Source organism: Tursiops truncatus, chromosome 9 (assembly GCF_011762595.2).
Source record: "Tursiops truncatus isolate mTurTru1 chromosome 9, mTurTru1.mat.Y, whole genome shotgun sequence".
NCBI lineage: Eukaryota > Metazoa > Chordata > Mammalia > Artiodactyla > Delphinidae > Tursiops > Tursiops truncatus.
Window position 1 is genome coordinate 20,675,943 of NC_047042.1, and position 15,855 is coordinate 20,691,797.

A 15,855-nucleotide genomic window follows, 5' to 3' on the forward strand; every position below is an offset into this window, starting at 1 on the left:
AGTTTGAGGAATACTCGTCAGGTATTTTGTAAAATGTCCCTCAATTGGGATTTGTCTAATGTTTTTCTCATGATTAGACTGGGGTTATGGGTATTTGGGAGGAAGACCATGGCTTTGTAAATTTTTAAAATAAAATTTAATTTAAAAAATAAAATAATACTGAAAGGTTTATAGTGAAAAATGGCCATAACACTCTCCATTCCTGTCTCCAGCCCCCTGTCCAGCTGTAACTCTTTTTTTTTTTTAAAATAAATTTATTTATTTATTTTTGGCTGCATTGGGTCGTTGTTGCTGTGCGTGGGCTTTCTCTGGTTGCGGCGAGCGGTGGCTGCTCTTCTTTGTGGTGCACAGGCTTTTCATTGCCGTGGCTTCTCTTATTGTGGAGCATGGCCTCTAGGCGCACGGGCTTCAGTAGTTGTGGCACGTGGGCTCAGTAGTTGACTTGCGGGCTCTAGAGCTCAGGCTCAGTAGTTGTGGTGCATGGGCTTAGTTGCTCCATGGCATGTGGGATCTTCCCGTACCAGGGCTCGAACCCATGTCTCCAGCACTGGCAGGAGGATTCTTAACCAGTGCACCACCAGGGAAGCCCTGTAACTCTTTTTTAAAAAATTTATTTTATTGAAGTATAGTTGATTTACAATGTTGTGTTAATTTCTGCTGTACAGCTAAGTGATTCAGGTATACATAAATATATATATATACATATATATATTATTTTTCACATTCTTTTCCATTATAGTTTTTTACAGGATATTGAATATACTTCCCTGTGCTATACAGTAGGACCTTGTTGTTTATCCATTCTATTTATAATAATTTGCATCTGCTAATCCAAACTCCCTATCCATCCCTCCCCCGTCTGTAATTCTTAATTCTCATCTCCTTTTAATTCCAAATTTCTAAATAAAATGCTCATTTTGCCTTTTATTTTTGAATCAATCAGTTTTAGACGTATATTGCATTCTTGTTAAGATAAATAAGAATTTAGCACTTTAAAATTTAGCTTCTTTCCTATCTCTGATAATTTCATAAACCTTAGTTGAAGCAATAATCAGGGCTTATTGTGACTTTGCAAATACTGTTCAGTGCAGATCAGAGATCCTTTTCTCTATGGCTTTCTTGGTTTTCATGTAGCTAAAAATTGCCTCTCTTTTTCATTTACATATATACTTATTGCTTCATTTTCTGTCTTATTCTCTGTTGTGTGATAAGAGGTAATCTGGCAATTCCCCTTTATTCCTGGGGGGCCTTGTTTCTGCAGTTCTCCATTCCTGTGTTTCGACCTGAACTGTTACCCTTTAAGCCAGCTACATAGCTTTCATACTGATATTTTCTTGTGTTGCTCTCCTGTGCTCTGGGTCCCTTGTTTCCTGGGTCTCATGTCTTCTTCCTTCTTTGTTTACTCCTTTTACTTAGCATGCCCTCATGTAACTTCCTCAGAAAGGATGCATGTGTGGTAAAAATTTTGAACTTTTGCTTGTCTGAAAATGTCTTCCATCATGCTTGATTGATAGTTTGGCAGATTTTAGAATTCTGGGTTAAAAAATATTTTCATTACGAATTTTGAACTTACTGCTGTATTACTTTCTAGCGTCTACTGTTGCATTGACGGAGTCCAGTTCCACACTGTTACCTGATCTTTTATATGCGATCTTTTTTTTTTTTTTTCCGCTTCTTCTGGAGGCTTTTAAGATCTTTTCTTTATCCCCAGTGTACTGAAATTTCATGAGGGTGTGCCTGGTGTGTTTGGGGCCAGAGGGGCTACAGTGGTGAAGTCCATTCTTTGTACTCATGCCTTGAAGAATCTTCATTCTGGAGACTGATCTTTTATGGGAAATATTTATTTATTTATTTATTTATTTATTTATTTATATTTTTCTTCCTTATGCAATTGGTTTCTTTTTCTGAAATTTCAGTTAATTTGATATTAGATCTCCTGAATAGATCCTTTGTGTTGCCTTATTTTTTGCTATTTTTCACTTCTTTGTCTTGTTGCTCTGATTTTTGGAAGATTATCTAAACTTTATCTCTTCCAACCTTTTAATTAAGGCTTTCTGTTTTGCTACTGTCTTTTTAATTTTTAAAAATTCTTGTTTTTTAAATTTCCTGATTCAGTTCAGCTTGAGTATTTTAGGGAAGTACAATCAGCTTGTCTTTGCCTTGCCTAGGGTACCTGAGCCTTGAGGCCTGTTCAGTTCCTCCAGAAAATGAAAGTTTCAGTGTTTGTCTTAAAGGGTGAGATTGAAATGATCACTTGAATGTTTGGGGTGAGGGTGGGAGAACTGGGAAGTCCAACTCTTTCTTATATAAACTTATAAGCAATTTCCCTTGTTTTAAGATCCCTGTATGTGCGTATGTGTGTGTGTATATATACATATACAGACGTATATACATAAATGTGTGTATATGTGTGTGTGTTTATATATATACACACAGTATACATATATATGTCAGATTTGGGATCCTTTTATAGATTTACGTTTATCAACTTGCAGTTTTCGTCTAACGTATCATGAACATTTCCCCCATGATGTTAACTGTTATTTAAACATGATTTTTAATGGCTTCATAATTTTCCATTTCTGAATATAACCAAATTTATCTAACCAATCTCCATTATTAAACATTTGTTATTTACAATTTTTCACTGTTAAAAATAATGTGGGATGAAGACCCTTGTATGTGTATTTTTGTGCAGGCTTGGTTTTCTTTTTATTAATCTTAGTTGTGGAATTGTGGGATCAAAGGAATGATGAGTTTTAATATTTTTCCAACATACTGTTAAATTGCTCTCCAGTAAAGACTATCAGTTTACGCTCATCACTGTGTAGAAGTGCCTATTTCGCTTCACCTTTGCCAAGCAGCACTGGTTACTGTTATTTTTAAGAAAAATGGTCTTTTTAAAAATTTTGTGTCCATGTAAGATGATGGATATTCACTAAACTTACTGTGGTAATCAGTTCATCCTGTATGTAAGTCAGATCATTATGCTGTATACACGTTAAGCTTATTCAGTGCTGTTTGTCAGTGATATCTCAATAAAAATGGTCAATTTGATAGGTGAAGAAATGATTTCATGTTATTTTAATTGAGCTTTTCTTCATGTTTGACATTAGCATTCTTTGAAATTTGCTTGTTTTGTGTCCTTTGTATCTTTTCCTATTTTCTTTTTAAAATTTTATTTTTCTATTTTTAATTTTTTTGGTGGTAAATTGTGAAAGTTTTTTATATAAAAAGAATTCTGCATAAAAAAGAAATCAGCCCACTGTCTTTTGGGGAAAATTATTTGTCTTTATTGAGACTTACCCAGAAAAATTTTGGATCCCTACTGTTATTGGAGGAATAGCTGTATTAAATCTTAGAACTGTTTGTCAGAAATGACCAGGTCAGTTAGAAAAGGGATATACATTTGAAGAACTACTACTGAAAGACTTTCAGGACTAAGAATTCCCTTCCTTGCCATGGAAAAGAAGGAAGGATTAACAAAGATCAACTTAGAGCACCTTATTGGAGAGAAAGTCATGATGTACTGTAGAAAATAACAGTAATTTCTCACTTTTATTACAGGACTCGTTTCATGCATTGAACAAGCATTTATTGAGGGAGAGCCTTCTCTACCCTCAAGGAATGTACACTGGTGGGGTTAGGAATGATGCTAAGAAGAAAGATATGTTTGTAACTGACTAGAATACGGTGTGATATAGAGAACCTGCTTGCTGTATTATAGCACAATGGACCTGGTCTAGTTTCTTAGCACAGAACAAATGAGAATGAGCCTATCAGTGACTGCCAGAAGTTAGAGCTGTCACGTCTTTTACCTGGAGTGATAAGAGACAGGTGAGACAATAAAAATGAAATGATTCTCAGCTGCTATTTAGTTTTGAACAGTTAATTTTTTCTTCTGTTTTTGAGGTCACTATGAGGATGACAGTGAGAGTTAAAATTTTTGTCAAAATGAAAAGAGTAAATTATATTTCTTATATTTTTGAAAGCAGGGATGTATACAGTACATTTTTTAAAGTAATTAGAACTGTTAAAAAATGGGTGGCAATCTCCTGTTATCTGGAAATCTGTGAATTAATTCTGAAGATTTCAGATGAATGGTTTGTTGATGTATTATTTGATCAGTCTCTTAAAAGTATTTACAAAGCTTTTTATGTTTTGCTTTCTTACTGGAGCAGTTCATATAATACTTGTGTGTGTTTTTCATCCCTACATTATTATAATGACATTAATACTTGTGGAGACAAGTGAATTTTATTATAATCAGATGAAAACATTTATTTTGTTATTTAAGAACTGGTTTCCAAAGTGGTACTTATAATAAAAATCAACTGATACCTTGTCGATTTTAAGATTCTTTAGTGCAGCACTATTACTCATTTTTATCTCATACACGTAAATGCTTAATAGAAATGTATTGGGTGAGTGAAATACATGTTACATTGATGCATATGTGGCATATACTGCTAAATCATAAGTTGACCATATGTTTGAAAATCCCATTTATATTTTGTTTGAAATTACTTTCATCAGCTTTCTTTTTTATATCTTAACTTCTACGTATAAGGTATGTCTTTAGCCCATGTGTGTTTTTCCACATATATAATTTAAAGTATGTTGTGAGTTGATAATGACTTATTTATTCCTTCTCTTTCCCTCCATTCTTAGATTCCTTTTGCATCTTTAAATTCTAATCATATCATGGGTCTCTTAGCATCTGTGTTCCGTCTGTCCCCTATCCCCCTTTGTATTTTCAAATAAAAAGTGTCCTTATGTTAAATTGGGCTTTTCAAAACAGATAATTTGTTGTTCTTATGGTGGAATAATTCTCACTTTTATTCTAAGAATTGTGATGGGAAGATGAGTTAGAAATTCTTTCCAAGCCTTAGATTAAATCATGAAGGATAAAACGGTACAAATTCATGGTCATGAAAAGAAGTAAAAACTAAGAATGACACTTGTTAAAGAACAATGTATAACTGTAAACTTGATGCCAGGGAGTCTTTTCCTTGTGAAAAGACCTCGAAGTGGCTTTTATAAATATGAATGCATGACAGTGTGGTAGCAGCAGACTTGAGGTTTTATAGACAGTGAGGTTCTGACTTGTTATGGCCCCAACTAGAGAGCATGCGTGCCACAAACTGCAGAGCCTATGCGCTCTGGAGCTCCGGTGCCATAACTAGAGAGAGAAAACCCTTCAGGCCACAACTAGAGAGAAACCCACGTGCCGCAACTAAGACCCGACGCAGCCAAAAAATATAAAGTCTTTATTTAAAAAAAAGATAAAGAAATGCTTTTCTACTATGTATATATAGACTGATTTGTTTTTGCTTCCTTTGCTTTGAAGGTTTTGGGTGTAGTATAGGGTAGGAGGTAAATGCAGTTATGTTGTCAGTCACTCTTATAGTCTTGACTGTGCCACTGTTTTTGTTTCCATAGGTGTTTTTTGTATAATGACTTCACACTTTCAACTTATTTTTACTTGAACTATTTAATACCATACTTAAAGGCATATTTCAAAACCCCTTTTCCTGTATTACAAAACTAATATGCTCCTATTGCAGAAACTTAGAAACTTTTTGCCACTTAAAAGTAATGGCTTACAAAAAGAAATGAAATTGAGTTATTTGTAGTGAGGGGGATGGACCTAGAGTCTGTCCTACAGAGTGAAGTAAGTCAGAAAGAGAAAAACAAATACTGTATGCTAACACATATATATGGCATCTAAAAAAAAAAAGGTTCTGAAGAACCTAGAGGCAGGACAGGAATAAAGACGCAGACATAGAGAATGGACTTGAGGACACGGGGACGGGGAAGGATAAGCTGGGACGAAGTGAGAGAGTGGCATTGACATATATACATTACCAAATGTAAAATAGATAGCTAGTGGGAAGCAGCCGCATAGCACAGAGAGATCAGCTCTGTGCTTTGTGACCACCTAGAGGGGTGGGATAGGGAGGGTGGGAGGGAGATGCAAGAGGGAGGGTATATGGGGATATATGTATATGTATAGCTGATTCACTTTGTTATACAGCAGAAACTAACATACCATTGTAAAGCAATTATACTCCAATAAAGATGTTAAAAAAATAAAAGTAATGGCTTTTAATGATTTGCAGTATTATCTTTCAGTCTGTTTTCTGAATGTGTATATTAATCATAAATTTTAAAAAATTGTGATGTGTAGAGGCAGGAGGTATATATGAGAAATCTCTGTCTTCTGTTCCATTTTGCTGGGAACCTAAAACTACTCTAAAAAATAAAGTCTATAATGTCTATAAATAAGTATATTTATAAATAAAGTCTATAAAAATTGGGTCATATTATATTATAGTTTTATTTCCTGAGAAACTAGTTTAATTTTATTCTGAAAAAAATTTGTTTTGTGACTGTGATGGTTTATAGTGTATCATATTCTTTATATATGTCATTAAAATTCTGTAGTTATTTTAATCTGTGGGGTTGGAAGTCAGGATCGTGGTTACCCTTAGCAGTGCTGCATAATAAAGACTGGAAGGGGGTACCTGAGATGGGTTCCGGGTGCTGTTCATTTTTGTGAAAATTGAACTGTATACTTATGTGCTTTTTTCTGTATGTATATTATACTTTAATAAACTTTTAAAAGTTTAATAATTATTGAAATAATACTTTTAGGTTAATAAGATTAATAGGGAAAAGAAATGCTGAGACATTTCAGATGACTCTTTTCTTCAGTTGTGGTTAATAATATATAACTAGTTCATTTAAAAATGTGTAGTTACTTAGGCAATATTAACTTATATATGTGTCTGAGCCCCAGCTATTTGTACTGACATTTTATGGCTGGATGACAGCCTATGACATGTTTTCAAGGACTTTAAAACAGCAAAAAGTAAGAGTAGTGAGCCAATCTGAAGTGTGAGAACAGCTTAATCTATTCTAGAATTTTAGAATAAGTTGTATATGAACATATGAGGACTTTATCTAGCTTTTTCATCTCTGTGTCCCTAACTTTTTCTTATACTCAGCAATGTGTATTTGTTAAGTCAGTGAATCCCTGTTTTAGTTTGCTCAGCCATCAACTGTCCTCTCATCTGCTTTGAGTATTATCACTTTAAAAAAAGCACTTTGTCAGTTTGATAGGTGAAAATATCTTGTTTGAATTTGTGTTTTTTAAATTAATAAGTTTTAAAATGTTTATTAAATACATAGATTTAACTTTTTTGAGAATTATCTAGTTAAGTAGTTTGGAGAGTCGTTCAGTACGGTAGCCCCTAGACTCGTGGCTTTTTTTTTTTTAAATTAATTAATTAATTTAATTTTTGGCTGCTTTGGGCCTTTGTTGCTGCATGCGGGCTTTCTCTAGTTGTAGCGAGCGGGGGCTGCTCTTCGTTGTGGTGTGCGGGTTTCTCATTGCGGTGGCTTCTCTTGTTGTGGAGCATGGGCTCTAGGCGAGCGGGCTTCAGTAGTTGTGGCACGTGGGCTCAGTAGTTGTGGCTTGCCAGCTCTAGAGCGCAGGCTCAGTAGCTGTGGCGCATGGGCTTAGTTGATCCGCGGCATGTGGGATCTTCCCGGATCAGGGCTCGAACCCATGTCTCCTGCATTGGCAGGTGGATTCTTAACCACTGTGCCACCAGGGAAGTCCTCTTGTGGCTTTTGAACAGTTAAAGTTGAGCTACTTTGAATTGAAATGTGCCATAAATGTAAAATATAGACTGGAATTTGAAATCTTATTATGAAAAAAGGAATGTAAAATATCTCAGTAAGTTTTTAGTATTGGTTCCATGTTGAAATGATGTTTTAGATATATTGGCTAAATAAAATATTATTAAAGTTAATTTCACTAGTTTTGTTTTGTTTCTAATGTGACTACTAGAAAATTTAAATTTACGTATGTGGTAACCATTATATTTCTGTTTGCAGAGCTGATCAAGACAGTAATCTAAACATTAGGTGACTAGGACCTGAACTTAGGGTAGTATTTATAGAAAGAGAAGTAAGGAGGGATTTTAAGAAATTATGCAATTGGCATATATGTTATATAATCTTGGGTGTTACATTACAGGCTTTTTGCAGTTCTGTGTGTTTCCATCATAGCTTTGTAACCAGTAGTAAGCTTTTTGAAGACAAGGATTTTATCACTATTTTAAAATTCTCCTCTGCATTTCGTCTTTTGCTGGGTGCATAGGAGCTTGATTGAACAACAATAATTAAAAGGACATCGAGGGCTTCCCTGGTGGCGGAGTGGTTGAGAGTCTGCCTGCCGATGCAGGGGACACGGGTTCGTGCCCAGGTCCGGGAAGATCCCACATGCCACGGAGCGGCTAGGCCCGTGAGCCATGGCCGCTGAGCCTGCGCGTCCGGAGCCTGTGCTCCGCAACGGGAGAGGCCACAACAGTGAAAGGCCCGCGTACCGCAACAAAAAAACAAAAAAAAAGAACATCGAATAATTTTATATACACAAAGTTTGAATTTTTAGAATGCAGGTCAATGATTCTTAGAGTTCCTATACCCTTTATTTTAATATCATAATATCACCAGTTAGCCATGTCAGTCATATCTTTTTTAAAAGGTGCAAGTATAAGGGAACTAACATCTAGTCTTATATATATATACCAGGCTCTGGGTAGTCATTTTATATCTTTCTTCATTTAGTCCTTGTAGTAACCCATGAGAAAGATATCAACCATTATTTTACATATTAGAATATTGAGAATGACTATTTTTTCCAGTGTTATGTTAACCAATCCAGATATGCCCAGCTTCAAAATTAGCCCCTTTTCCGTTGTAGTTTACTCTCTCGATTAAAGTTAGCCACTTACTTTAAGTGATTTGAAGTTAGTTTGTTGTTGTATTGGACATGAAGTATGTGAAGAATAATCTTTAGAATAAAATGTGTAGTGATAAATTTTGATAGTTTATGATGTATTATATATTCCAGTGTTCAATATATGAAAGGAAATTTATAAATAACTAAAACCTTAGAGAAAGAAAAAAAAGCATGTTTGTTTTTCATTCTAATTTTCTTGGTGTGTTGTAATTCTAGAAATTTCACTGTAGTTCATGAAAAAAATAAAATTTTAAAATAGTTTTAAATATTTATTTTGTCTTTTAGATAAAATCAAAGACAAAATTAAAGAAAGGGATAAAGAAAAGGAAAGAGAAAAAAAGAAGCATAAAATAATGAATGAGATCAAGAAAGAAAATGGAGAAGTAAAGATTTTGCTGAAAAGTAAGTTTATATTAAGTGATTTCAGTTATACTGTGTTACATTGTTCAGTATATATGTATTGGCTTAGTGATTAAAGTAAGAAATGTTATTTGGTGCTGAATTTTGCTGGGAATAAACATTTGTGGTCAGACTATGAAAGGTAAATATAATAGTGGGATTTTCTAATCTGTGTAGTAATATGTCTTTAGTATATTTATTTAGTGAGTTATTAGAAAGTACTAAAGGTAATTATAAGGTTCCTTAAATTATTTGAAAATAGGTTCTCTAACTCTGTGTTTATATTACTAGTCTTTATCCATATTTAGATAATCTAAAATAAAAGGCTAAAGAAATTTTTAGCATGATAGTTATGGTGGAGGAAGAGCTCTTACCAATATTTGATGATAATCACCATAGCATAGTCTGGGATTTAGAGGGAGCATTTTACTCTGAGCTAAATAAGAAGGTGTTGTTTTACTGTTTGTTTCTTGCATGCTTAAGAATATCCTCTTTTTGTTTCCTGTTTTTTCTCATTACAACTATTTTTAGTTGTTGTTTATACATAGGGGTGGATGGTGAGGTAATAATATAAATCCTGTCAATAAATCTGAACTTTTCCAGAGAGAATTTGTGATAGAAGGATAGTTTTAAATTCACTCAGATAGCAAGGTAAGAAGAATCAGTGGCATTTGGTTGCTAGATAGCTAGCAAATTCATTTGCTGCCTCATCAAGTTAACAATTTGTGGATCAGAACACGTTGACTTTGATTAATTTCATATTGAATTTATGTGTGGATAAGCCTTTCTATCTGCATAAGGGAGAAAAGGCCATAGCACTGTAGGTGCAATGAAATTACTGGTTAATTTATATTATTTATGGTAAACAGTATTAGATTCTATAATTTCATTTCATTCTTTGTCATGTTTCCAGATGTTCTTTGGTGGCACTTTGTCTAAGCTCTATTTTCTACTTGTCAGAACTTTATTTTCTATAAAATTCTTTTGACCTTGAAGAAACATGTCAGAGCTTAAGTTGATGGCTACTTGGTGAATGCTCATGGTCCTTTTGTTCTATTTTTTTGCCAGTGTGTTTTATCTGTGTTGTCTAAATAGACTGTAAGCCTTTGAGGCAGGAGTTGAATATAATCACACTAGTGCTCTACAGCAGCTAATGATTAACACTTGACATGTTTTCTTACCTTTACCCTCTTGGTTTAGTCAAATAGTCATTTTTTATTGGTTTAGTCATATAGTCATTTTGTTATCCGTTTGTACAGTGATGTAAATTCCTGTCACTTGGTTGAATGTTAGATTCCTAACATACGATTAATGTGAAGTATGTGAACGTAGAAATTACATGTGCAATCAGAATTTTAAATAGCCTGAAAAGTGGAGATTTTCCAGTAATATACAGTGGTAACCTTGACTTTGAAGTAAATGAAAAATTTAAGAGGTATTTTAAACCGAGCTAAACTAAAACCTAGTGATGATAGAGGGGAAAAAAAGAGATAGATTTGGAAATAAATTGGTGACCTCTGGGATGACCATAGGAAAATCTATTTATTGTAAAATGGAGGTAAATAATAATTTAATTACTGTCTTACAGGGTTGCAGAGATTAAATGAGGTAAAGTAAGGGGGAAGTGCCAAGTACAGTTGTCTAGCCCTCAGGTATTCAATAAGTAGCTATGAATGTTACTTATAAACACATGAAAGATTAACTCTTGTGATTAAAAACAATGACAAAACTATCTCCCCTCCTAGTGGTTAGTATATAGATAATTAAATGAATAAAAACATGATTAATTTGAGAAATTGTGCCTGTCCCATGGTAAGCACTGAGTAAGTGTAAGCTATTGTTACCATCTGGCAAAAACAATTTGTTCTGCTTGTGTGGCCGGCCATTTCCCAAGTGAGCCTTATGATCAGGGAAAGGCATCCTTTGTTACCGGTGTCCTGGAGCAACAAGAGAATCAGTTAAGTGGGGGCAGTAAGTATCCTATTATTTACTACTTTATGTCCCTTTTTCTTTTATGGCTTTCAACTTTTATTCTCTCCTTAAAATTTTCTCCTTCTGATAATGCTAACAATTGCAAGCTATGGCAGACGCAGGCATTGATTGATTGGTGATGACACTTGAATATCTGACAGTAGATGCTAACTCTCACTCCATGGGACTTCCCTGGTGGCCCAGTGGTTAAGAGTCTGTGCTTCCATTGCAGGGGGCACGGTTTGATCCTAGTCCAGGAACTAAGGTCCCGCATGCTGCGGGGCACGGCCAAAAAAAAAAGAAATTTTTTTTTAAAAGGGGAAAAAAATAAAGTAACTAACTGTTAACTCCACACCAGTCTTATTTCTTCCACATTTTCATTAAAAACTGTGTTATGACTAGAAATATGTACATGATTATATACATGCCAGAAATGTTTTATTGATGCAGAAATCTTGTAAATGTTTTTCACTGATAAAATAGGAGTTTGCTTTATTAGAAACAGTTTAAAGGAACAAATAAATTTGAAACATAAGCTTATTTAGCTCATCCTTTTATATCTAATGTCTACCAACTACTTTTTCTGAGTACACTTATGTGTTTCAGCCGTTTTATGTTGTTTATTGATAAGGTGTGAGAACATGGATGTTATGATTATAGTATTCTTGAGAGTAAATTTTATCATTATAGCATATCAGTGAAGCTTGCTGACGAGCAGGTAGAAAGGGGATGAAAAGAAGCCAGTGTTCAAGGTTATTGGTAGTGTACTAAAGGTCACAGGTAGGTAATTCATGACAGGAGGAGCGAAGATGTTGCTGTGTCAAAAAAGGAAAGTCATTCCCCAAAGACCAAAGGTTGAAAATAGCTAAGCTAATTACTGCTTTCTGTGTATGATAATGGAATTATATATATATATATATTACTTCCCATCTTAGATATGAAATCATATCCAGTATCTCTGGGCAACCTTTATTTTTCCTTTATTAACACTAAAAATATACTAAGGTTAGGAGTGGAAATTAATTCCAGTGATTTTGTGATTTTTAAAGATTTTTTAAAAATAATTTGCCATTAACAACGCATGCTGTTTTTTTAATCTGTGTGTGGTTTTTTTCTGTCTCTGTATGAGTTCTTCTTTCTTCTGATTGTGTGTGTGTCTCCATTTCTCTCTGTGTCAGATTCTCTCTTTGGCTATCTGTGCATGTGTGTGTCTGCTTGGTGTGTGTGTGTGTATGTGTGTGTTTGAGGTCCACTATGCATATGTGTGTGGCTCTTTGTGGGGAGGGTCTCCCATCAACCTTATACTTTTTGAGGGTCCATATTACTTAGCAATTCTTTCCGTTATAGGTATTTACCAGGATCCTTTAAAAAAAAAAAACACTGTAGTTCTGATTTATTGGGCTCCGTTTGAAGACTTATGAATTTAGAGTAAATATGTACTTTAAATACCTTTTAGTATAAGAGAAAAACATTAGCATTCAAAATGATCTTATCTCCTTAAGTATTTAAAAATTTCCTACATATGTATCTGTTGCATTTCATGTATCATTCCAAGACATTAAATGAGTGAGAGATTGTATAAAACTTTTAAAAAAATTACCTAGTAAAGGCTAGTGCCTTGATTTGATTTAAATGTAAAGAATGCATTTTACCTGTACCCACTGAGGGGGGATCCCCAAGACTACCCCCAGGTTTGATGATTTGCTGGGAGAATTCACAAGACTCAGCATAAATTTGTACTCATGGCTGTGATTTATTATAGTGGAGTATATAAAGTAAAATTAGTAAGGAGAAAAGGCAACATGTGGCAATTTCTGGAGGAAGCTAGGCACAAGCTTCCAAGAGTCCTCTCCTAGTGGAGTCACAAAGGATGCACTTAATTCTTCCAGCAGTGAATTGTGATAAAATATGTGAAATGTTGTCTACCAGGGAAGCTCATTAGAAACTCAATAGTCAGGGTGTCTACTGGGAGCTGGTCACATAGGCACCCCCTGTGTAGCATGTAGCAAAATTCCAGAAGGAAAACAGGTGTTCAGTGTAAACCATATTGTTTGCACAAACAGTTCAGGTACACTGAGCCACTCTTATCAAGGAATGGTAGTAACCTTCCCAAAATACAAGTTCTCAGATACCAGCCAGAGGCCACCCTTGCAAGCAGGCCTAAGGATAGCAGTCTCAGATGTGTTATGTTTAACTCTTTTCTGCACACTGTGCTCACTTTAGTATTTAATTACAGAGTAGTTTGTCATGGAAGTTTAATTACTTGATGCTCAATATAATAGTCTCTTGACTAATTTCTTATTAGTTTGTATTTTCCAGTTTCTATTATACTACTACTGTTTTCATCCATCCTTGTGACTAAGAAATAGACAAACTGTTGTACCTATTTTATTTTAAAGTAACATGACTGGATATTTACTATTTTAACTTTAAAATATGTGTTAGTTGTAAATATAATAGGATATTAAGCTTATTTTTTCATTCAAATGAAATTCTGCTTATTTTGGCAAACCATTTAATTTGTACAATTTTACATGTATTTCCAGTATAGTTATTAATTATACCTAAGCCCGTTAAACTTTAAGTCCTGTTTTTTAATACACTACTGTCTTTTTTGCTTGACTCATTTGGATTTTACTTACATATATTGAATATAAACCTCTTTTATCTTTCATTTTGATTAACTCCCAGTTTTTTTGTTTTTTTTTTTTGCGGTACGCGGGCCTCTCACTGCTGTGGCGTCTCCCGTTGCGGAGCACAGGCTCCAGACGCGCAGGCTCAGTGGCCATGGCTCACGGGCCCTGCCGCTACGCGGCATGTGGGATCTTCCCGAACCGGGGCACGAACCTGCGTCCCCTGTATCGGCAGGCGGACTCTCAACCACTGCGCCACCAGGGAAGCCCTTAACTTTTTATTATTAATTTTTTCCTAAGATTTTAACCTGAATCTGATGTTTTGATAGTTTATACCTGGGTAGCAAGTATGAATTTGTTAATATATTTTAAAACTACTCACATATAGACTCGAGAAAATTAACACTGTATTAAGTGTTGCATTTTATGACTTTGCAAACCTGCATAATCAATAATGTTGACAGATTTTTAGTTTTGCTTTTCATAATGATACCAATTTGGTCTCCATTGCATACTTACGAATTTTTAGAAGAGATAGTTTATTATTAACATTAAACTTTGTTTTTTCAAGAATTGCTATGAACTTGAGAGAATATTTATGGTTGTTGTTTCAGGGTTAGGATTTAGTGATAGTATTCATATGGTGAAAAACTGACTGAATGGGAGACAAGGGAAAAAACCTATGAACTTCAGGTAGTCTGTTGGTGAGAGAAATCTTTGCATTCATGGAGTCATTAAATGTTCATCTGTAGCAGTGTACTAGATGCCAGGAGGGATTTGATGATTGGTAAAAAAAAGTGTTTCACTCTGAATTCATCAAAGTTACTTGTTTCACTCATACAGTATCCTGAAGGACATATATTATACAGGCATCCTATGAATGAAAAAATAATAACTTTATATGACCATATTCATAGATATAGAATATATAATAACATGAGCTTAGAGTGAAGTGATTTCAGTTCCAACTACAAAGATGAGGGAAAACAAAATGAAGAAGATGATGTAACAGTAGTCTTTAAAGGATGGGTAAGAAAGAGTTCAGTAGTAAGTACTAGGCAGGGCAAGGATATTTTAGGGAAAGAAAATGCCTTTGCCAGTAGTAGGAAGATAAAGTAGGACTAGGTATGTTTCATAAGAAGTTGTAAGTAGTGCAGATTGGACCAGAGCATGGCGTACTTGAGGGCATTGACTCTGGATTCCAGGCTGAAGAGGTTGTATTTGAGAACGCTTGAAAGCAGTTGAGTCAAGGGATGAACATGATCAAAGCAATATATAAAGCGTATAGAATGATTAAGATGGCTCCCGCATTAAGGATGAGAGATAGTCATGAGGCTTTTAGACCAAAAATTAAGGCAGTAGTATCATGGAAGTAAAAAATAATCAAGGATGAGTTGGGTAATTACATAAAACATTGGAGAGATCAGGAAGAGCGATTTGAGAGAATATCATTGGATTTGATATATGAACATTCTGGGAAAGTAAATTTGAGTAGACTGGAAGCAGACCCAGAATTTAGGGGATAAGAATGGTCAGTTAATAAAGGAAAGGCACTGGGCATTGCAGTTTTTTATAAGAAGTTTGATGGTCAAAAGAAGAGGATAGAGAACTTTAAGCAAGGGTTTTGGAGTTGATGGGATGGATTTATTTTGGGGAAGTAGGCAGGACATCTCATTCACCAGAGACAGAAAAGAATAATAGAGATATGTGAGGATGGAAGAATTTGGCTAAAGAAGCAGGTTGAGAAAACTTAATTCATGACAGGTTATCTATAAAAGTGAAATAACAGATGGAAACAGTGAATGCCTTCTTTCCTCAACTGTTATCTTAATGGCTTTTTTCATATTATCTTAGGAAGCATAATATTTTCTCGTGAGGATGTTTACTCTTTTCTATTTTTCTTATCGTATAGAAATAAGTATACTGTGATAATGTTGTATTTATATATGTACACTTAAATTCTATAGCTGTATAGCCTCTGTGGATTAATCTTTTATTCTTTGGATTTCTGAATTACTGAGCCCGGGGTCTACTTGCCTT

The 15,855-nt window shown here is 34.6% G+C and overlaps 1 protein-coding gene across 1 annotated transcript in view; it reads left to right on the forward strand.

Moving 5' to 3' along the window:
- Nucleotides 1–15,855, forward strand: part of RSBN1L (round spermatid basic protein 1 like) — a 65,293-nt gene that overhangs the window by 22,567 nt on the left and 26,871 nt on the right. Inside the window, exon 2 of the mRNA XM_019940526.3 lies at nt 9,098–9,214. Coding sequence (XP_019796085.1) covers nt 9,098–9,214 — 117 coding nt within the window. The remainder of the gene's footprint in view (nt 1–9,097; nt 9,215–15,855) is intronic.